Source organism: Entelurus aequoreus, linkage group LG26 (genome assembly GCF_033978785.1).
Source record: "Entelurus aequoreus isolate RoL-2023_Sb linkage group LG26, RoL_Eaeq_v1.1, whole genome shotgun sequence".
NCBI classification, from domain to species: domain Eukaryota; kingdom Metazoa; phylum Chordata; class Actinopteri; order Syngnathiformes; family Syngnathidae; genus Entelurus; species Entelurus aequoreus.
The window spans coordinates 2,985,567-3,007,927 of NC_084756.1; the positions used below are offsets into that span (position 1 = coordinate 2,985,567).

The following is a 22,361-nucleotide window of genomic DNA, read 5'->3' on the forward strand; positions in this document are numbered from 1 at the left end:
TAAATAAACGTCGTCAAAAAGCATGTTGTTCCAACGTTGTATTTGGGTTGTAGAATATTGGTTGGGAACTGACCAAATTTCAATGGTCAAATCAAGGTCAGAACCTGACATAGAATAAATGTTATCAAAAAGCATGTTGTTGAAACAATGTATTTGTGTTGTAGAGTATTGGTTGGAAAAATGACCAAAATTCAATGATCAAATCAACGTCAGAACCCAGCATTGATTCTGCGTTGACAAAAAGCATGTTGTTTCAATGTTGTATTTGTGTTGTAGAATATTGGTTGAAAAAATTACTAAAATTCAATGGTCAAATCAACGTCATAACCTGACATTGATTAAACGTCGTCAAAAAGCATGTTGTTTCAACGTTGTATTTGTGTTGTAGAATATTGGTTGTTAAATACATTTCAATGGTCAAATCAACGTCAGAACCCAACATTGATTAAACGTTTTCAAAAAGCATGTTGTTTCAACGTTGTATATGGGTTGTAAAATATTGGTTGGAAACATGACCAAATTTCAATGGTCAACTCTACATCTCAACCTGACATTAAATAAACGTCGTCAAAAAGTGTGTTGTAAAATATTGGTTGGAAAAATAACAGAATTTAAATGGTCAACTCAACGTCACAACCTGACATTGAATAAACGTCGTCAAAAAGCATGTTGTTTCAACGTTGTATTTGTGTTGTAGAATATTGGTTGGAAAAATGACCAAATTTCAATGGTCAACTCAACGTCACAACCTGACATTAAATAAACGTCGTCAAAAAGTATGTTGTTTCAACGTTGTATTTGTGTTGTAGAATATTGGTTGGAAACTGACCAAATTTCAATGGTCAAATCAAGGTCAGAACCTGACATTGAATAAATGTTATCAAAAAGCATGTTGTTTCAACGTTGTATTTGTGTTGTAGAATATTGGTTGGGAAATGACCAAATGTTAATGGTCAAATCAACGTCGCAACCTGACATTGATTACATTTGATCAAAAAGTATGTTGTTTTAACGTTGTATTTGTGTTGTAGAATATTGGTTGGGAACTGACCAAATTTCAATGGTCAAATCAAGGTCAGAACCTGACATTGAATAAACGTCGTCAAAAAGCATGTTGTTTCAACGTTGTATTTGTGTTGTAGAATATTGGTTGAGAAATGACCAAATGTTAATGGTCAAATCAACGTCGCAACCTGACATTGAATAAATGTTATCAAAAAGCATGTTGTTTCAACGTTGTATTTGTGTTGTAGAATATTGGTTGGAAAAATGACCAAAATTCAATGATCAAATCAACGTCAGAACCCAACATTGATTCTGCGTTGACAAAAAGCATGTTGTTTCAACGTTGTATTTGTGTTGTAGAATATTGGTTGAAAAAATTACTAAAATTCAATGGTCAAATCAACGCCATAACCTGACATTGATTAAACGTCGTCAAAAAGCATGTTGTTTCAACGTTGTATTTGGGTTGTAGAATATTGGTTGTTAAATACATTTCAACGGTCAAATCAACGTCAGAACCCAACATTAATTAAACGTTTTCAAAAAGCATGTTGTTTCAACGTTGTATATGGGTTGTAAAATATTGGTTGGAAAAATGACCAAATTTCAATGGTCAACTCTACATCTCAACCTGAAATTAAATAAACGTCGTCAAAAAGCATGTTGTTTCAACGTTGTATTTGTGTTGTAGAATATTGGTTGGAAAAATGACAGAATTTCAATGGTCAAATCAACGTCACAACCTGACATTAAATAAACGTCGTCAAAAAGTATGTTGTTTCAACGTTGTATTTGTGTTGTAGAATATTGGTTGGGAAATCACCAAAATTCAATGTTCAAATCAATGTCAGAACCTGACATTGAATAAATGTCGTCAAAAAGTATGTTTGTGTTGTTCAAGGTCAGGACTTAATTCAACAAGTCCTCAACGTTGTTTCAATGTCTTGTGCATGCTGGGATAAAAATTGAGCAGGAGAATATTATTAGTTCTATTAGGACTAAAGAGAAAAAAATCTTCCAGTAAAGGCAATGAAATCGTAGCAGCCATAAAAAAATAAATATATACCAATGTAAATATATATGTATAAAATAAGTAAATGTACCGCAGCATCAAGCGCAGATGCTCCTGATCCCCGATGACATCATACTTTAATGAGAAGACCAAGTGGCCGAGGGCGGCGTCCATGGTGTAGTAATTAAAGTGCTCCTGGGAGAAGAAGAAGAAGATTTAATGCATGGATGATCCAACAAAGGATAATGCAATAAAGAAGAGTCCCCTACAATTACTATTTTTTTCTCTTCAATTCTCATGTAAATGTCTATTTCCTGGAGAGACAGAAACACACACTTGGCTGACCTTGCCCATGAACTGTTTCCTGTAGATCTTGGCCGCGCTGTTGGTCTCCAGCTTGATAAAGGAGGCGGGGCCGGGCGCTGGCTCTGCCCCGGGCGCCTCTTTCGGCTCGTGATTGTTCCCCTCGATCCAGTAGCCTCCGAACTGGGGCAGCAGGATGAGCGGGAAGGGACCGCGGCGCCCCAGAACCTGCGGCGTTTTCAACAAGTCGTAATATTCGTGTTGCATTCAAGAGATCAGGCAAAAACAGCATCTTCAGAATCGCAACAGTCATAAATAACGACATGCAAAAATGTTTGCACGAGTCAAAGATCCTCTATTCGACCCGAGTGCTCAGCTGGTTTCAGGGAATGCTGCAAAAACACTAGTCAAAGATCCTCTATTGGACAAAATAACTGCGCTGTTTTTAAAGGGGAACTGCACATTTTTTTAAATGTTGTCTATCATTCACAATCCTCACGTTTTTTTTTCTTTTATGCATATTAACTCGTAATATACGGCAAGTACAATGTGCTAGCGATGCAGCTCATGAGAGTACAATGTTGTGGCCATTAAACTCTCCAAAAAAAAAAAGCGCCAACAATACTCCATTTACATTTCATGACCGGAATATTAACCAAGTTGTGGAGGGAAAGTGCGATCAGCGCGCCTGCAGGAGCAAAGGTCACCGCCTCTGTCAATGGTGCTGAGGGCGGAGCACCATCGTGCTGGACGGCGAGACACAGCCGGCAGGTGATTAGATTTCACAGGTGGTACGTGGTGATGTAATCATCCGTTGTCTTTAACAGTGAGCGGCAGCGGAGGAGGAGGTGTTGAGAGAGACTAGAGAGAAAAACTTCTGAAAAGATTGTGCTTGAAAATACATGGACAATAAAACTGTTAAGACGGCACGCCTGGCTCCTGTGACGTGGTATCTGTGGAACGGGTAGGGATGGACTTCCACACAAGTGTTAGCAAAAATGTTAATATAAGTGCTAACGCAGAGGAACTACTTTTAGTGGCACCGTGATTACAGAGAGTTAACTAGCTTATGCTGCTATATTGACATATTGAGCTGCTGCATCGCCTCTGAGTCAGTGAAAGTTAATTCTAGATGATAAATCGTGCCTCTCACCTGGATAGTAGAAGGTTGTGGACATAAACACACAAGTTGGTCAACTTTGACATCCAACTTAGACAAGAAAGACACGAAAAGACGCTTGATTGTGGCACTTTTTTTAACCCCTCGTGGGGATTATGATACATTTTTCATCCAAACGGGAAGATATACACATCCCATCAGTCTTTATCCCATTGAGAGCAGACATTGTACAGTAAGTGATTGTAGTTTGTATGTGTTATTGTGTCCCGTAAAGATTGTTAATGACAAATTAAATTCCCCACAAACAGTTATGTTCCCCTTTAAGGACATGCTGCAAAAGTGCCAGTCAAAAAGTGCACAAGACATTGAAACAACGTTGAGAACTTGTGGAATTAGGTCCTGACGTTGAGCAACTCAAACATAACATTGAAACAACATGTTTGTGGACGACGTTTAATCAATGTTGGGTTCTGACGCTGATTTGACCATTGAATTTTGGTCATTTCCCAACCAATATTCTACAACACAAATACAACGTTGAAACAACATGCTTTTTGACAACGTTTAATCAATTTTGGGTTCTTACATTGATTTGACCATTGAATTTTGGTCATTTTTCCAACCAATATTCTACAACACAAATACGTTGAAACATGCTTTTTGACGACGTTTATTCAATGTTGGGTTCTGACGTTGATTTGACCATTGAAATTTGGTCATTTTTCCAACCAATATTCTACAACACAAATACAACATTGAAACAACATGCTTTTTGACGACGTTTAATCAATGTCAGGTTGTGACGTTGATTTGACCATTGAAATTTGGTCATTTTTTTAACCAATATTCTACAAAACAAATGAAACCTTGAAACAACATGCTTTTTGACTATGTTTAATCAATGTCGGGTTCTGACGTTGATTTGACCATTGAATTTGGTTATTTTCCAACCAATATTCTACAACACAAATACAACGTTGAAACAACATGCTTTATGACAACGTTTAATCAATTATGGGTTCTTACATTGATTTGAGCATTGAATTTTGGTCATTTTTCCAACCAATATTCTACAACACAAATACGTTGAAACATGCTTTTTGACGACGTTTATTCAACGTCAGGTTCTGACGTTGAATTGACCGTTGAATATTGGTCATTTCCCAACCAATATTCTACAACACGAATACAACGTTGAAACAACATACTTTTTGACGATGTTTAATCAATGTCGGGTTCTGACGTTGATTTGACCATTGAAATTTGGTCATTTTTCCAACCAATATTCTACAACACAAATACAACATTGTAACAACATGCTTTATGACAACGTTTAATCAATTATGGGTTCTTACATTGATTTGAGCATTAAATTTTGGTCATTTTTCCAACCAATATTCTACAACACAAATACGTTGAAACATGCTTTTTGACGACGTTTATTCAACGTCAGGTTCTGACGTTGAATTGACCGTTGAATATTGGTCATTTCCCAACCAATATTCTACAACACGAATACAACGTTGAAACAACATACTTTTTGACGATGTTTAATCAATGTCGGGTTCTGACGTTGATTTGACCATTGAAATTTGGTCATTTTTCCAACCAATATTCTACAACACAAATACAACATTGAAACAACATGCTTTTTGACGACGTTTAATCAATGTCAGGTTGTGACGTTGATTTGACCATTGAAATTTGGTCATTTTTTTAACCAATATTCTACAAAACAAATGAAACCTTGAAACAACATGCTTTTTGACTATGTTTAATCAATGTCGGGTTCTGACGTTGATTTGACCATTGAATTTGGTTATTTTCCAACCAATATTCTACAACACAAATACAACGTTGTAACAACATGCTTTATGACAACGTTTAATCAATTATGGGTTCTTACATTGATTTAAGCATTGAATTTTGGTCATTTTTCCAACCAATATTCTACAACACAAATACGTTGAAACATGCTTTTTGACGACGTTTATTCAACGTCAGGTTCTGACGTTGAATTGACCGTTGAATATTGGTCATTTCCCAACCAATATTCTACAACACGAATACAACGTTGAAACAACATACTTTTTGACGATGTTTAATCAATGTCGGGTTCTGACGTTGATTTGACCATTGAAATTTGGTCATTTTTCCAACCAATATTCTACAACACAAATACAACATTGAAACAACATGCTTTTTGACGACGTTTAATCAATGTCAGGTTGTGACGTTGATTTGACCATTGAAATTTGGTCATTTTTTTAACCAATATTCTACAAAACAAATGAAACCTTGAAACAACATGCTTTTTGACTATGTTTAATCAATGTCGGGTTCTGACGTTGATTTGACCATTGAATTTGGTTATTTTCCAACCAATATTCTACAACACAAATACAACGTTGAAACAACATGCTTTATGACAATGTTTAATCAATTATGGGTTCTTACATTGATTTGAGCATTGAATTTTGGTCATTTTTCCAACCAATATTTTACAACACAAATACGTTGAAACATGCTTTTTGACGCTACCCCGAAGGGAATAAGCGGTAGAAAATGGATGGATGGTATTCTACAACACAAATACAACGTTGAAATAACATGCTTTTTGATAACGTTTATTCAATGTCAAGTTGTGACGTTGATTTGACATTGAAATTTGGTCATTTCCCAACCTGAACACAACGTTAGACACCATCATTGTCTCAATTTACAAACACAACTATTTTGCAACGTTGTTTCAATGTCAGTTTTAAAGTACATCTACATACAATCCACGTTGTATCAATGTCTTGTGCCTGCTGGGTTGTTCATGGGAATCTGCTGCTATATTGTAGGATTTAGTTTGAGGTTGTGACATGAGAAGAAAGATGTGAGTCGTACCTCATGAACACTGGGGTAAGGGATGTAGTCCTCTTCTGTCTGCAGGGATGGAAACAAAATATGAGTCAAGCCGACAACAAAATGCTTGTGGTCAGAATGTGAGCCGACACACAACAACCACGCAGCTGGATGCTTTTCAGGGTCACACGACAGAGATATCTGACTGGAAGCTGTTAGCATGTAGCACCAGCTTCTCATTTGTACCCAGCGTTGTTACGTTGTTTTAAACACACGGCTGAGCGTTTTCATATTTTCCCAATTTCCGTCGGGTAGATTTCATCTCCAATTTCATCCTCTGCTTGTCATGGAAATCACACCTGTTGCTTTTGCCACAGTTTGGGGAGATTACCAAAAAATGTCAAGAGACTACGCGGCACAATAACCCGTGAATCCACAGGATATTGAAGGGTTTTTGGACATGAACTCCTATGGGAGAAGTGTAAGACTTGTGGACTACAAACAAAAACATTGGATTTTGCATACCAGTTTAGTACTATTTTTTGTTTAAGAAAAGGAAATATTGTCAAATATTGTGGTTAATATTTAACTAATAACATCCCGGGAATGACGAAAGACCTTTAAATTTTCTGAAAACAGCCGAGTGCAATGCAGCGGTTTCTCTTTCAATGAATGAATGAATGTGAATGCAAGGATGGAGGATTTATGTATCTTGCCTTTTAACTAACATCTTAGACTTAGACTTCCTTTTTTATTGTCATTCAAATTTGAACTTTACAGTACAGATAAGAACAAAAAAGTGTTTCTTCACCTGGCTCCTCTGTACTCGGCCATGAATACAACTAGGGATGATGCTCCCCTTTTTGAGAACCGGTACCCGTTATCGAGACCACTATAGTAAAGAAAAAGAGTTGGTTCTTTATTCGAATCCCTGGGAACGAATCCCAAATGGGCAATGTTATGCCCATTTGATTGTAGACTCTTACTGACACCTTGTGGCGATATGAAAATACTACGCGTCATTAGTCTGGCCACTTCCGGGTTGGCGAGTTAGTCCAGTTCATTAGACAATTGAGAAGTAGACAAGTTGTGTTAGCTCTTACAAGCCTTGGAAAAGATAAGTCTGTGAGTCAACTGTTTAACTTGTTTATGTAACTCAATATTAAGGTGGAAAGTGGTTAAATTTGATACTAAGATGTTTATTGAAAAATGATTTTTGTGCACTGTTTCAATGGATGATTTGAAGACTTAAAATGGCTGCCAGTCGTGTATATTCACCATCGAAATAGTTTCAACACTCAGAAGTATTTGTTTGATGATAGTACTGTATATTTGTGTGAAGCTAATATTTACATATTGTGTATTACATTTCAGTATGTTAATTGAATCACATAGCTTATACATTTGTCATTGTGTGTATTTCAGTTTTAAAAAAAAAATAACTGTCCAGTGCAAGACAAAAGTAAAGATAGGAAAAGACAAAGCAAGATCAACAACAATAAAGAGCCTAAATGGATTAATCTGCTTTGGAACTTTACTAGACGTCTTGGATTGTTTGTTAGCTGTCTGCCTGTGTGTGTAGTTAGTATGTTCCAATAGCAGCAGAAGTGCACTTTTTGGAGAGCTGTATTATTTTCAGTTTTGTGCCCAAGGGACTGAAAATCTCACTTAACAACAGTCAATATTTTTTTTTTTTTTTTTTATGGGGTAACAGTCAATATTTATTTATTTATTTTATTTTATTTTTTTCTTATAAAATAAAAGTGAGCTTTTGTTAAACCAAATATTGTGTTTTTTTCCATATACAACAACCTATCTGGATTCGATAAGAGAATCAATAAGGAATCGGTTCGATAAGAGGATTCAATAATAGGCTCGAACTCGATAATTTCTTATCAAACATCATCCCTACATACAACTGTGTGTGTGAGTGTGTGTGTGTGTTCTTGTCTTTCTTGAGACATCAACAAGGAATAGTACCGTCCATATGAGGACCGGTGAACAAGTTAGGACATAAATCATGGTCCCAATGTTATTCATACTTTCCTGTTTATTTCTTATAAATTATGTTAGATTTTATTTAATTCTATTTTTTTAATTGTATATTTACTGTATACATATATAGTGTTTCTTCACCTGGCTCCTCTGTACTCGGCCATGCATTCAACTGTGTGTGAGTGTGTGTTTGTGTGTGTGTGTGTGTGTGTGTGTGTGTGTGTGTGTGTTCTTGTCTTTCTTGAGACATCAACAAGGAAAAGTACCATCCATATGAGGAGGTGTGAACAAGTTAGGACATAAATCATGGTCCAAATACAGAAAGCCATTGCATCTAATAGAGAATGTCTCATTTGCACCCCTGGTGGTGAAGTCTATCAAAATGAGGGTGGTCTCAAAAAGGAGGGATTTTTCAAATTGTCTGTGTGTCGCTTTTAAAAGTGCTCCCCCTCTGGTCAACATATGAATTAACAAGTGTGTGTAAAAAATTTAAGGGCTCCCCCTCTGGCCAACATATGTAATAACAAGTGTGTGTCAGAAATTGAAATGCACCCCCTTTTGGCCAAAGGGGGCGCAAGTAAAATAAATAAATACAAATGTATATAGAGACATACTGTAATAACGTGAAGTAAATAATGAATATTAAAAAAAAATTACAAACAAAAAAAAAATAAAAAAATGAAAAATTACAAACAAAAATTAAAAATTTTTTAAAAAATTAACTTAAAGCTTACCTTATATTTGCATAGTATGTATATATCATTAATGTTGTAAATACAAATCTTTATATATCTAGAAAGGCTGGTCCTAAAGAGGTAGGCATTTTTCGGAGGTCTCAAGAAGTTAACAATTACAAGAATGTGTGTGTGTGTGTGAGTGTGTGTGTGTGTGTGTGTGTGTGTGTGTGTGTGTGTGTGTGTGTGTGTGTGTGTGTGTGTGTGTGTGTGTGTGTGTGTGTGTATCCCTTCCCAACTACAGTAGGGAAGGGAATCATATGGCCCCGTTCCTGGGTGGATCTCGGGTGAGAGGAAGAGGGGGGATTAATTTGGCAATGCAGTCAGCTGAAAACGATGGAAAACGCCACTCTATACAGCGACTGACGCTGTAGTCAAATTTGTAATTGCCACAAAACACATTTTAAAGGGGAACTATTGGTAACAGGGATTTGGCCCCTCTGGTCTACTGGTAACAGGGAATTGGCCCCTGTGGTCTATTGGTAACATGGATTTTGCCCCTCTGGTCTATATGTAACAGGGATTTGGCCCCTCTGATATATTGGTAACAAGGATTTGGCCCCTGTGATATATTGGTAACAAGGATTTGGCCCCTGTCTTCTGTTGGTAACAGGGATTTGGCCCCTCTGATATATTGGTAACAAGGATTTGGCCCATGTGATATATTGGTAACAAGGATTTGGCCCCTGTCTTCTATTGGTAACAGGGATTTGGCCCCTGTCTTCTATTGGTAACAGGGATTTGGGCCCTGTCTTCTATTGGTAACAAGGATTTGGCCCCTGTGGTCTATTGGTAACAGGGATTTGGCTCCTCTTGTCTATTGGTAACAGGGATTAGGCCCCTCTGCTCTATTGGTAACAGGGATTTGGCCCCTCTGGTCTACTGGTAACAGGGAATTGGCCCCTGTGGTCTATTGGTAACATGGATGTTGCCCCTCTGGTCTATATGTAACAGCCCCTCTGATATATTGGTAACAAGGATTTGGCCCCTGTCTTCTATTGGTAACAAGGATTTGGCCCCTCTGGTCTATTGGTAACAGGGTTTTGGCCCCTCTGGTCTATTGGTAACAAGGATTTGGGCCCTGTCGTCTATTGGTAAAAAGGATGTGGCCCCTGTGGTCCCAGTCAGGGATCATGCATCATGGAGGTGTTTCTCCCAGGACGTGTGACTGACCTTGAGGGGCGGGGGCAGGGAGCACCTCTGCTCGTCCATCCTGCAGCCCTGCACACAGGAGAAGAGGAGTGAGATGCAGGAGAAGAGTGAACAGGTGGAACAGAAAAAACGTGCCAGGACAGGATCAAGGCGGAAGCGTTTAGGAAGAGTCAGAGTCATCCCTGGCCCAGATGATGCTTTGTTGCACATCAAGGCCATCTGACGCCAGAAGATGTTCCCAAAAAAAGTCAGTAAGCCCAAATCCTGGTGTGTGGGCTGAAAGGTGCCAGGAGAGGATTTGTTTCCTACATCCATTCTTCCTCTAAAGCTGCCAGAGTGTGTGTGAGCAAAAGCAAAGATGGCTAAGATGTTTGTGAAAGCCCACAGCCATCTTTCACAAACATCTTGATGCTGATGTTTTCAGACAATGACTAAAAAATGGAAGAGACATCCTCTGCTCCACATTTGTTCCCTTGACATGAAAACATGGAAGTAGAGTGTAGAAGTGTGACTGGTTCTCATGTCAGGGAACATTCTGTACTGCTGAGGGACGGGAAGTCGGAGTGCAGCCCAGCTAGTGATACAACTTCTGTTACGGGGCCAAATTACTGACAAAACACCACAAACACACAAAAATGTTTTTACTCACGATTCCCAATTAAAAAACCATTTACTTCGATTAAAAAAACAATTCACAAGTAAAAAATATATATTTTATACAAGTAAAAAAACGATTCGCAAATATAAAAACAAATTCCTTCAACTAAAAAAAGGATTCACAAGTGAAAAACATGTTTCTGCTAGTAAAAAAACGATTCCAAAGGGGAAAAAAATGCTGCTGGTAAAAGAACGATTCGCAGGTATAAAAACAAATTCCTTCCACTAAAAAAAAAATATTTGCAAGCAAAAAAATCGATTCGCAAGTGAAAAAACTATTTTCTGCCAAAAACACGATTTAAATGTAAAAATACTATTTTCTTCAATTAAAAAAAACAATTTGTAAGTGAAAAAACTATTTTACTGCCACTAAAAAAAGGATTTGAAAGTATAAACAATATTTTCTTCAATAAAAAAAAACAATTTGCAAGTAAAAAAAACAATTTAATGCAAGTAAAAAAAGCAATTCAATGCAAGTAAAAAAAAAACAATTTAATGCAAGTAAAAAAACAATTTAATGCAAGTACAAAAATGATTCACAAGTATACAAACAAATTCCTTCCATTAAGAAAAACAACTCGCAAGTAAAAAAAACCATTTATTTACTTTTTTGGAAATAAAAAACAATTTTCTGGCACTAAAAAAAATTCACAAGTATACAAACAAATTCCTTCAAGTAAAAAAAGATTGACAAGTTAAAAAAAAAGTATATTATGAAAGTAAAACATTTTTCTGCCTGTAAAAAAAAACGATTCAAAAGGAAAAAAAAAAAGTTCTGTTTGTAAAAAATGATTTGCAAGTATGAAAACAAATTCCTTCCACTAAAAAAACAATTACCAATTAAAAAAAAAACATTTCACAAGTGAATAAACTATTTTACTGCCACTAAAAAAAAAGATTTGAATTTTCTTCAAATAAAAAACAATTTGCAAGTAAAAAAACAATTTAATGCAAGTAAAAAACCATTTAATGCAAGTAAAAAACCATTTAATGCAAGTAAAAAAATTATTCACAAGTATAAAAACAAATTGCTTCCATTAAAAAAAACTTGCAAGTAAAAAATCAATTAATTTTTTTATTTGTATTTATTATTATAATTTTTTTTAAAAAAATTTTTATGCAAATAAAAAACTATTTTCTGGCACAAAAAAAAATTCACAAGTAAAAACACAGTTTTTTTCAATTAAAAAACAATTCGCATGTAAAAAAAAAACAACAACAATTTAATGCAAGTAAAAAAACAACTTAATGCTAGTAGATAAACTATTTAATGCAAGTAAAAAAAACTATTTAATGCATGTAAAAAAAACGATTTGCAAGTACAAAAACTAATTCCTTCAACTAAAAAAAGTGAAAAAAACTATATTGTGAAAGTAAATATTTTTTTTCGCAAATATAAAAACTATTTTCTGCCAGAAAAAAAATGATTCAAAAATAAAAATAAAGTGGAGGCCCTCAAGTATGAAAACAAATTCCTTCCACTAAAAAACAATTCTCAATTAAAAAAAAAAGTTTCGCAAGTGAAAAAACTATTTTACTGCCACTAAAAAAATATTTTAAAGTATAAACAATATTTTCTTCAAATAAAAAGCAATTTGCAAGTAAAAAAAACAATTTAATGCGAGTAAAAAACAATTTAATGCAAGTACAAAAATGATTCACAAATATGAAAACAATTTTTTTCCACTAAAAAAAACAACTTGCAAGTAAAAAAACTATTTTATGCAAATAAAAAACAAATTTCTGGTACAAAAAAAAAATTCACAAGTAAAAACACTATTTTCTTCAATTAAAAAACAATTCGCATGTAAAAAATAGATATATTTAATGCAAGTAAAAAAAAACTATTTAATGCAAGTAAAAAAAAACGATTTGCAAGTATAAAAAAACACATTCCTCCAACTAAAAAAAGATTGACAAGTGAAAAAAAGTATATTGTAAAAGTAAATAATTTTTTTCACAAATATAAAAAAAAAATTCTGCCAGTAAAAAAACGATTCAAAAGGAAAAAAACACTATTTTCTGCCACTAAAAAATGATTTGCAAGTATAAAAACAAATTCTTTCCACTAAAAAAACAACAACTCGCAAGTAAAAAAAACAATTTTATACAAGTAAAAAAACTATTTTCTGCCACTAAAAATAGATTTGAAAGTAAAAACAATATTTTCTTCAATTAAAAAATAATTCACAAGTAAAAAAAAAACTAATTATTGCAGGTAAAAAAACGATTCGCAAGTATAAAAACAAATTCCTTCGACTAAAAAATTATTCACATGTGAAAAAAGTATTTTATGTAAGTAAAAAAACAATATTCTGCCACAAAAAAAAAGTGCAAGTAAAAACACTATTTGCTTCAATTAAAAACAATTTGCAAGTAAAATAAAATACAATTTAATGCAAGTAAAAAACATTTTAATGGAAGTAAAAAAAAAAAGTATAGAAACAAATTCCTTCAACCAAAAAACAATTCATAAGTGAAAAAACTATTTTCTGGAAGTAAAAAAACAATTACATAGGAAAAGAAAAAATAATTTTCTGCTATTAAAAATCAATTTGAAAATACAAAAACAAATTCCTTTCACTAAAAAAAAATACTCGCAAGAAAAAAATTTTTTTTAGGCAAGTAAAAAAAGATTTTCAAGTGAAAAAACTAATTTCTGCCACTAAAAAAAAGATTTGAAAGTAAAAACACTATTTTCTTCAATTAAAAAACAATTCGCAAGTAAAAAATAAAATAAAATATGTATGTAAGTAAAAAAACACTATTTTCTGCCACTTAAAAAAGATTTGCAAGAAAACAATATTTTATTCAATTAAAAAATAATTCACAAGTAAAAAATCCAACAATTTATTGCAAGTACAAAAACAATTTATTGCAAGTACAAAAACAATTTATTGCAAGTACAAAAACAATTTAGTGAAGGTAAAAAAAACGATTCGTAGATATAAAAACAAATTCCTTCAAATAAAAAACGATTCACAAGTAAAAAAAAACGATTCTGCTGGTAAAAATCAATTCGCAAGTATAAAAAACAAATTTCTTCCACTAAAACAAAAAACTCACAAGTGAAAAAACTATTTTCTGCCACTAAAAAAAAGATTTGCAAATAAAAACACTATTTTCTTCAATTGAAAAACAATTTGCAAGTAAAACAAAACAATTACATGCACGTACAAAAACAATTAAATGCAAGGACAAAAACCATTTAATGCAGGTTAAAAATTCTTTTTTTTTTTTAACAGCCACTATCTATACCTGCTCTACACATTTACTTTACAAAAGAGAAGCGTTGGATACTTGTATTTGACTTTATTGACTGGATTTATTTAATGTTTGGACCGGAGCAGGAGGGGATAGAAATAAAATAAAAATGAAGAAAGAGGGGGAAATTGCAGGGACAAGAGGGGGATAAGACAGAAAAACAACAACAACAACAACAACAACAACAACAGGATATGTACAAATATGATAGTAAAAGTGATAGCAAAGAAGCAGTTAGTGAAGTAAATATTAATAACAGAAATGACAATGAACATTATTAACACTACAAATGGATCAATACAAGTACCAATAGAAATATCACTATTGATAATGAATAATAATAATAATTACCTCTATTATCAACAATACAATTGTTTCAAATACAACAATACATATACTGTATATATATGTAACAATAACTTGAATTACAAGAGAAAGCAGATAAATGGAGGGTAAGAAAGAGAAGCCAACTATATTAACCTTGTAGATTGTTATAGTAACAAAAGGTTAAGCTTTGTCAGTGTGCCATGTGTTACCCAGTTTACCCTAGGGCAACAAGGTTAATGTATGTTTGATGAAAGGTGATTATATGCATGAGTTTATGTATGTATATGTACTGTACATGTATGTATATATGTATGTTTGTACAGTGAATGTATATGTACATGTATGTGTATATGTATGTTTGTACAATGAATGTATATGTACATGTATGTGTATATGTATGTTTGTACAGTGAATGTATATGTACATGTATGTGTATATGTATGTTTGTACAGTGAATGTATATGTACATGTATGTGTATATGCATGTTTGTACAGTGAATGTATATGTACATGTATGTGTATATGTATGTTTGTACAGTGAATGTATATGTACAGTATGTGTATGTTTGTACAGTGAATGTATATGTACATGTATGTGTATATGCATGTTTGTAAAGTGAATGTATATGTACAGTATGTGTATATGTATGTTTGTACAGTGAATGTATATGTACATGTATGTGTATATGTATGTTTGTACAGTGAATGTATATGTACATGTATGTGTATATGTATGTTTGTACAGTGAATGTATATGTACATGTATGTGTATATGTATGTTTGTACAGTGAATGTATATGTACATGTATGTGTATATGTATGTTTGTACAGTGAATGTATATGTACAGTATGTGTATGTTTGTACAGTGAATGTATATGTACAGTATGTTTATAAGTATGTTTTTACAGTGAATGTATATGTACAGTATGTGTATGTTTGTACAGTGAATGTATATGTACAGTATGTGTATATGTATGTTTGTACAGTGAATGTATATGTACAGTATGTTTATAAGTATGTTTGTACAGTGAATGTATATGTACATGTATGTTTGTACAGTGAATTTGCGTGTGGATGTATGTACCTGTGTGTGTGTGTGTGTGTGTGTGTGTGTGTGTGTGTGTGTGTGTGTGTGTGTGTGTGTGTGTGTGTGTGTGTGCACTGTATTTGTGTACATATACATGTAGGTATGTTTGCATGTAAAATATATTTGTCTCCCAGTGTGTGCGGGAGCCAAAGTACGGCCCCAGCCACCCAGAAAGCCTAACCTAACACAACAATCTTGTCTTCCTTTATACTTCCTCCAAACAAGGCATCTGGAATTTGAGTAGCTAGTGGTGTGTGCCACTAGTTATGTCAGTGGATATTTCCATATATGGTGGAAGTCTACCAGCAGATCTTTGCGCGAGTTCGCCATTGTAGTCCCGACATTGTTGTCAAGAAGTTACGTTTCTCTATCTTCTTGTTGTGGGGCAAACTGGCTCGTACATGCACATGCATCCTCCGCTGTTGCCATTTCTAATACAAAGTAGCGTATAGTTCGAACTTTTATCTGTCAGTAGACTCGCTATGGAAACACTAAAAATGACAACGTGGCTGACAAGGAAAAGACACAGTCAAAGTGGAGGCACGTAAATAAAAGAGACGGTCAGAAAGCGGCTTAAAGATGGCGTATACAACATCATCTACGCAACATTTTGACCAAAGAACCACCATTATATGTTATGTAGACCACAAGGAAGTGTTTAAATGTAGAATATAATATGAAAACAATTAGCGGTATTAATGACAAACCGGGGGTAAAAACTGCAGACAGTCCGTATCACCGTCTCAACCGCGAATGATTACTGCACTTGGATAAAGTCACAGCACCTGGAGAAGCTAGCTACTGTGACCATTTCAGCCACAACAACATTGATATCAAATGTTCAAAGATGTGAGCACCCTTTGAGGAAAAAATAGGAATATTGAGGGCGAAAAAAAATCATATTTTTATTGATATTCCATTAAAAAAAGGCAGAAGTGGTATTTTGAAGTGAGAATGAATGTTTAAAAACGTGGATTTCACATGCCTGAATGTTCATATCGGTGCGTCCCTAAGTGAAGAGTTGGAACAATTATAAAACAATTATTTACGTACAATGGGAGACCGGGCTTTCTGCTCCGCCGCTCCCAGTCTGTGGAATGCTCTCCTTGACCACCTGAGGGTACCACAGACTGTGGATGCTTTTAAAAAAAGTTTAAAAACCCTTCTTTTTAAAAAAACCTTTTTTAAAGATATATGCAACCTAGTTCTAGCTATTAGGCTGTTTTAATTTGTATTATTTATTTATTATTTGTTAATATACTGTAGCACTTTGAGGTTGTTTACTCAATGTAAAGTGCTTTTTACAAATAAAATCTATTATTTGTATTATTATTATCATTTTTATCTTTAGACCTGACCTAACCTTTCCACGCTCATCTTCCATGGTGTCCTGTTGGTAGCATGCCTTCTGACTTCATTCCAGTTCTTACAACCTTTTCTTTCTTTCTCCATAGTCCTCCAAGTTGCTCACACTTCTTCTGCCATCTGGATGCCATGTCAAGGCGACCATGCAACGGTGATTCTTTGGCTTTCTCAGTACGCAACCAATCCACTTTTTGACTTCCTGGCTTATTTTCTTCATTTGGGTCAGTTTATTGAGTTCATCAATTAAAAATGTTATTTGGCCATTATTCTTTGAAGACGTTTCTCACATCCATCCAGTAAAACAGGTCTGACAGTAGATTTGCACAGTTTTCTTACTAATCTGATTTGAGTTCCAACTTGTGTTTAGTTGTGTGAACACTGTCCTTGCTTTGTTCAATCTGCTAGTCACTTCTTGCTCACATCTGCCAAGAGATAAGTGAATTCATCTACATACTCAACGTCATTTCTGACTAATTTAACAGCGTCATTCTGTCTGTTGTTCAATCTCAAGATCTTAGTCTTTTTCCATTGACCTTTAGTCCAACTCTTTTGGCTAGCCTTGACATTGTATTTGTTATATTCTGCATCTGTGAATGTGTTGAGGACAACAGGACGATATCGTCGGCAAAATCCAGATCTTCCAGTTTTGACATCATTTTCTACCTGATTCCAGTGTTGTTGGTTCTGGTAGTCCCTGGCATCACCAAGTCAATGATCAGAGGGAACAAAAATCCAGACATAATACATCCTTGCTTGACGCCCGTTATCACTTTAAACCGATCTGTTGACTCAGCATTGTCTAGTACTGCACACATATTATCTGATATCTATCCATATCCTTGAGGTTGCTTGTTATACCGTATTGCTTGTATTCCGTCACATGACTTCTTCTGGGAAGTGAAAAGCAGTGGTGGTCAACCAAGCCAAGATGGCTGTTGTACAGCAAGCAGTGTGTGAACTATCTGAGGACAATAGTCTTAAATCTTCCTGCAAAAAGCAGATACCAGCAAAAAAAATCCAACTATGCAATTGAATATATCTTTATACTTTATCATAAAAAGATTTGTGGAGTGATATCAAGGATTATTTGTCGGTGGTGTTCCCAGACATATGAACTATTGTACTCCAGACATCTTTCTACACGACAAAACAGATGCAACTTGTAAAAGCATGGAGGTCTACAACTTCTTTGTGTGAGTCTGGGTCAAGGACGTTGGTATCAACACTCTCCCAGATAAATATGTATCGTTTTTGCTCGGGTAGTGTTGTATTTCATGATTTAACTTCACGTCTACTGCCATGTTTGTTGTTGTTGTTATTGTTGTTGCACGCACCGTTTATGAGTAGTGTTTTTATTAAAATGTAACTATAGATGTCAACATTGTGTATGTGCTGAAATATTCATTTATGATTGTTTATCAAAATGTAACTATAATTGTCAACATTGTGTATGTGCTGAAAGATTCATTTATGTTTGTTTATCAAAATAGAACTATAGATGACAACGTTGTGTATAAGTTGAAAGATTAATTTATGATTGTTTATCAAAATATAACTATAGATGTCAACATTGTTTTAATTATTTTATTTAAATGTTGTCTGTCTATCGGTGTTGGCCTTGCGATGAGGTGGCGACTTGTCCAGGGTGTACCCCGCCTTCCGCCCGATTGTAGCTGAGATAGGCTCCAGCGCCCCCCGCGACCCCGAAGGGAATAAGCGGTTGAAAATGGATGGATGGAGACTCGCCGAGTTGGTGCTTTTCGAAACACTCGTAGCAAACATGTGTTTAAGAAATACAAATATTATCGAGATAATAATTCAATGTGAAATAATAAACGTTAAAAGTATATCAAACAAACCTTTAACAAAGTGATCACTACAAACTCCTGCGCTCTTCCACTCTGCTCCCTTGGACTGGAGTGTGAGCTGCTTTTCTCGTCGTCGTTTCGTAAAATCTGGCCATCTTTTGCCCTATTTGATGACCTCTCGAAGAACTCTGAAGAAACGTTTATCCTTTTCGTGATTTGAACGATTCGTACAGCCGAAAACAACACAAGCATAGGGAATTTTTTCTTCGAGAAAGGCTAAATGGCGCCTTGTAGCCATTGAGAACAGAGATAGCTTGACCACCATGCGAATTTTTTGGCCAGACCGGACGTCAGTAACATCCCAGTACGTCAGTTTTTCAAAATGCGGTAATCAACCCTGGTTTTACGATCATCCATATTTAAAAAGGTAATACTAACTGTCCGTTGTTTACGATAATGTCGGTAATCGTTACATCACTACTTTAAACTGGATGTTCTTTAGCCCACCCAAAATTCATATTCTGATTTACACAACCCAGAATTAGTGAAGTTGTCACGTTGTGTAAATGGTAAATAAAAAGAGAATACAATGATTTGCAAATCCTTTTTAACTTATATTCAATTGAATAGACTGCAAAGACAAGATATTTCATGTTCACACTGAGAAACTTCTTTTTTTTTTTGCAAATAATCATTAACTTAGAATTTAATGGCAGCAACACATTGCAAAAAGTTGGCACAGGGGCATTTTTACCACTGTTGCTGGCTTTTGAACTTTGCGCCTAGAACAGGGGTCGGCAACCTTTACCACTCAAAGAGCCATTTTGGCAAGTTTCACAAATTAAAGAAAATAATGGGAGCCACAAAATTTTTTTTTAAATGAAAAACACCGCATACAAAGCTTAAATTGCTTTGTGCTATGTTAACCAGGGGTCTCAGACACACGCATCGGCACGCACCTTAGTATGGAAATTTGATGTTAGTGCGGCCCGTGAGTTTTGAATGAATGGCGCTTGATAGCGTCATACTTGCCAACCCTCTCATTATTTCCGGGAGACTCCCGAATATCAGGGCGTGATGGCACTGCTTTTGGCGCCCTCTACAGCCTGCCAAAACAGTGTACCTGCTCGACCACATGTAGAATGCAGCTTCAGCTTGCTCACGTAAGTGACAGCAAGGCGTACTTGGTCAACAGCCACACAGCTTACACTGACGGTAGCCGTATAAAACAACTTTAACACTGTTACGTTACAAATATGCGCCACACTTTGAACCCACACCAAAAAAGAATGACAAACACATTTCTGGAGAACATCTGCACTGTAACACAACATAAACACAACACAACAAATACCCAGAATCCCATGCAGCCCTAACTCTTCCGCTCAACCGACGCAGGGAGGGAGGGGGGGGGGGGGGGGGTTGGTGGTAGCGGGGGTGTATCATTTCGACCGGAAGAGTTAGGGCTGCATGGGATTCTGGGTATTGGTTGTGTTGTGTTTATGTTGTGTTACGGTGCGGATGTTCTCCAGAAATGTGTTTTTCATTCTTTTTTGGTGTGGGTTCACAGTGTGGCGCATATTTGTAACGTAACAGTGTTAAAGTTGTTTTATACGGCTACCGTCAGTGTAAGCTGTGTGGTTGATGACTAAGTATGCCTTGCTGTCTCCTACGTGTGCAAGTAAAAACTACATACAACATGTGGCCGGGCTGGTACGCTGTTTGTAAATGCTATAGAGGACAATTACTGCAGTGCAATTAGGGCACGCCCTTAATTTAGTAATTAGAGTGAAAATAGGATTATATTTGCCCTGGGAGTTTTCTAGGAGAGGCACTGAGATCCATAAGTCTCCTGGGAAAATCGGGGGGGTCGGCAAGTATGCAGCTGAGCCGCATCAGAGTGGTCAAAGAGCCGCATGCGGCTCCGGAGCCGCGAGTTGCCGACCCCTGGCCTAGAACAATCCGGATGGTTCTTTTCCTCTTTGGTCCGGAGTACACAACGTCCACAGTTTCCAAAAACAATGTGAAATGTGGACTCGTCAGACCACAGAACACTTTTCCACTTTGTATCAGTCCATCTTAGATGAGCTCGGGCTCAGAGAAGCCGGCAGCGTTTCTGGGTGTTGTTGATAAATGGCTTTGGCTTTGCATAGTAGAGTTTTAACTTGCACTTACAGATGTAGTGACCAACTGTAGTTACTGACAGTGGATTTCTGAAGTGTTCCTGAGCCCATGCGGTGATATCCTTTACACACTGATGTCGCTTTTTGATGCAGTACTGCCTGAGGGATCGAAAGTCGCGGGCTTGCCGCTTACGTGCAGTGATTTCTCCAGATTCTCTTAACCTTTTGATGATATTACAGACCGTAGATGGTGAAATCCCTAAATTCCTTGCAACAGCTGGTTGAGAAATGTTGTTCTTAAACTGTTGGACAATTTGCTCTTGCATTTGTTGACAAAGTGGTGACCCTCGCCCCGTCCTTGTGTGTGAATGACTGAGCATTTCATGGAATCTACTTTTATACCCAATCATGGCACCCACCTGTTCCCAATTTGCCTGTTCACCTGTGGGATGTTCCAAATAAGTGTTTGATGAGCATTTCTCAACTTTCTTAGTCTTTTTTGCCACTTGTGCCAGCTTTTTTGAAACATGTTGCAGGCATCAAATTCCAAATCCAATCCAATTTATATAGCACATTTACACAACAAGAATGTTTCCAAAGTGCTGCACAGCCATGTTAAAAACAATATTAAAAACAATATTATGCTACACCAATGACTGAATAAAAACAAAGAATAAATGAATAGAAAACCAATACAAAAACAATATAAAAAATAAATATGATTAAAAACGATTTTAAAGGGAAAAACCAATTTAAAATCAATTCAAATGAGCTAATATTTGCAAAAAATAACAAGGATTCTCAGTTCGAACTTTAAGTATTTTGTATTTGCAGTCTATTCAATTGAATATAAGTTGAAAAGGATTTGCAAATCATTGTATTCTCTTTTTATTTACCATTTACACAACGTGACAACTTCACTGTTGTTGTTGTTTTAAATGCAGGTACAACAACACTACTTGATCCGAATTTCCCCGTCAAGCAAAGGTCATCCAATCATGTTTCAAGTGTTTGATGGAACAAGAAGTGAAAGAACAATACCTTTCTGTTGCCCGTGCATCGACATTCCGCACGGGGAGATTGTGATCGGTAAAAAAGCAAGAAGCACAAAGGCCAAAAGGCAGCAGCGAGGTTCAAATGTGTGCAACAAGTCACATAAGCTGCAGTTTGAATAACATCAGGACAGGCAGGCGAGCGTGTCGAAGGAGAAGTAAATTGCGTTTTAGGCGTGAAATTGCGAGGAAGGAGCGTTTGTGAGTGAAGCCGTAGTGAAGCGCTTACAGTACCTGCATTCTCTCGATCATGGCCAGCAGGTCCGAGCTCTGGTGGGGGGAGGGGAGACAGGTGACACACGTGCACACTTGATACCATTTCCCTGATACATCAAGCACACTTTAGCAAACAAGTCGCTCTCCTGGGAGAGGAACCCTCCACTCTCCACGGGCTGTGTTGCTAGGAGCGCAATTAGCCGGGGGGCGGGAGTGCGAAACATGCCAGTTTAACCTCACAGGTGAGGTCAAAGCACCTCAAGTCCACCACGTTGCAGCAATTTGTCCTC

The 22,361-nt window shown here is 35.9% G+C and overlaps 1 protein-coding gene across 8 annotated transcripts in view; it reads right to left on the minus strand.

Annotated features, from left to right (window-relative positions):
• The window catches only part of rap1gapb (RAP1 GTPase activating protein b), a 411,217-nt gene that overhangs the window by 82,890 nt on the left and 305,966 nt on the right, over positions 1–22,361 (minus strand). For 5 of the 8 annotated variants that reach the window (XM_062037572.1, XM_062037575.1, XM_062037574.1 and 2 more), the window contains 5 exons: positions 22,090–22,125; positions 10,193–10,240; positions 6,333–6,371; positions 2,363–2,548; positions 2,109–2,212 (listed from right to left, as the gene is read on the minus strand). In XM_062037572.1, coding sequence (XP_061893556.1) covers positions 2,109–2,212; positions 2,363–2,548; positions 6,333–6,371; positions 10,193–10,240; positions 22,090–22,125 — 413 coding nt within the window. The remainder of the gene's footprint in view (positions 1–2,108; positions 2,213–2,362; positions 2,549–6,332; positions 6,372–10,192; positions 10,241–22,089; positions 22,126–22,361) is intronic. The other 3 variants (XM_062037579.1, XM_062037573.1, XM_062037577.1) reach the window with 1 other exon arrangement.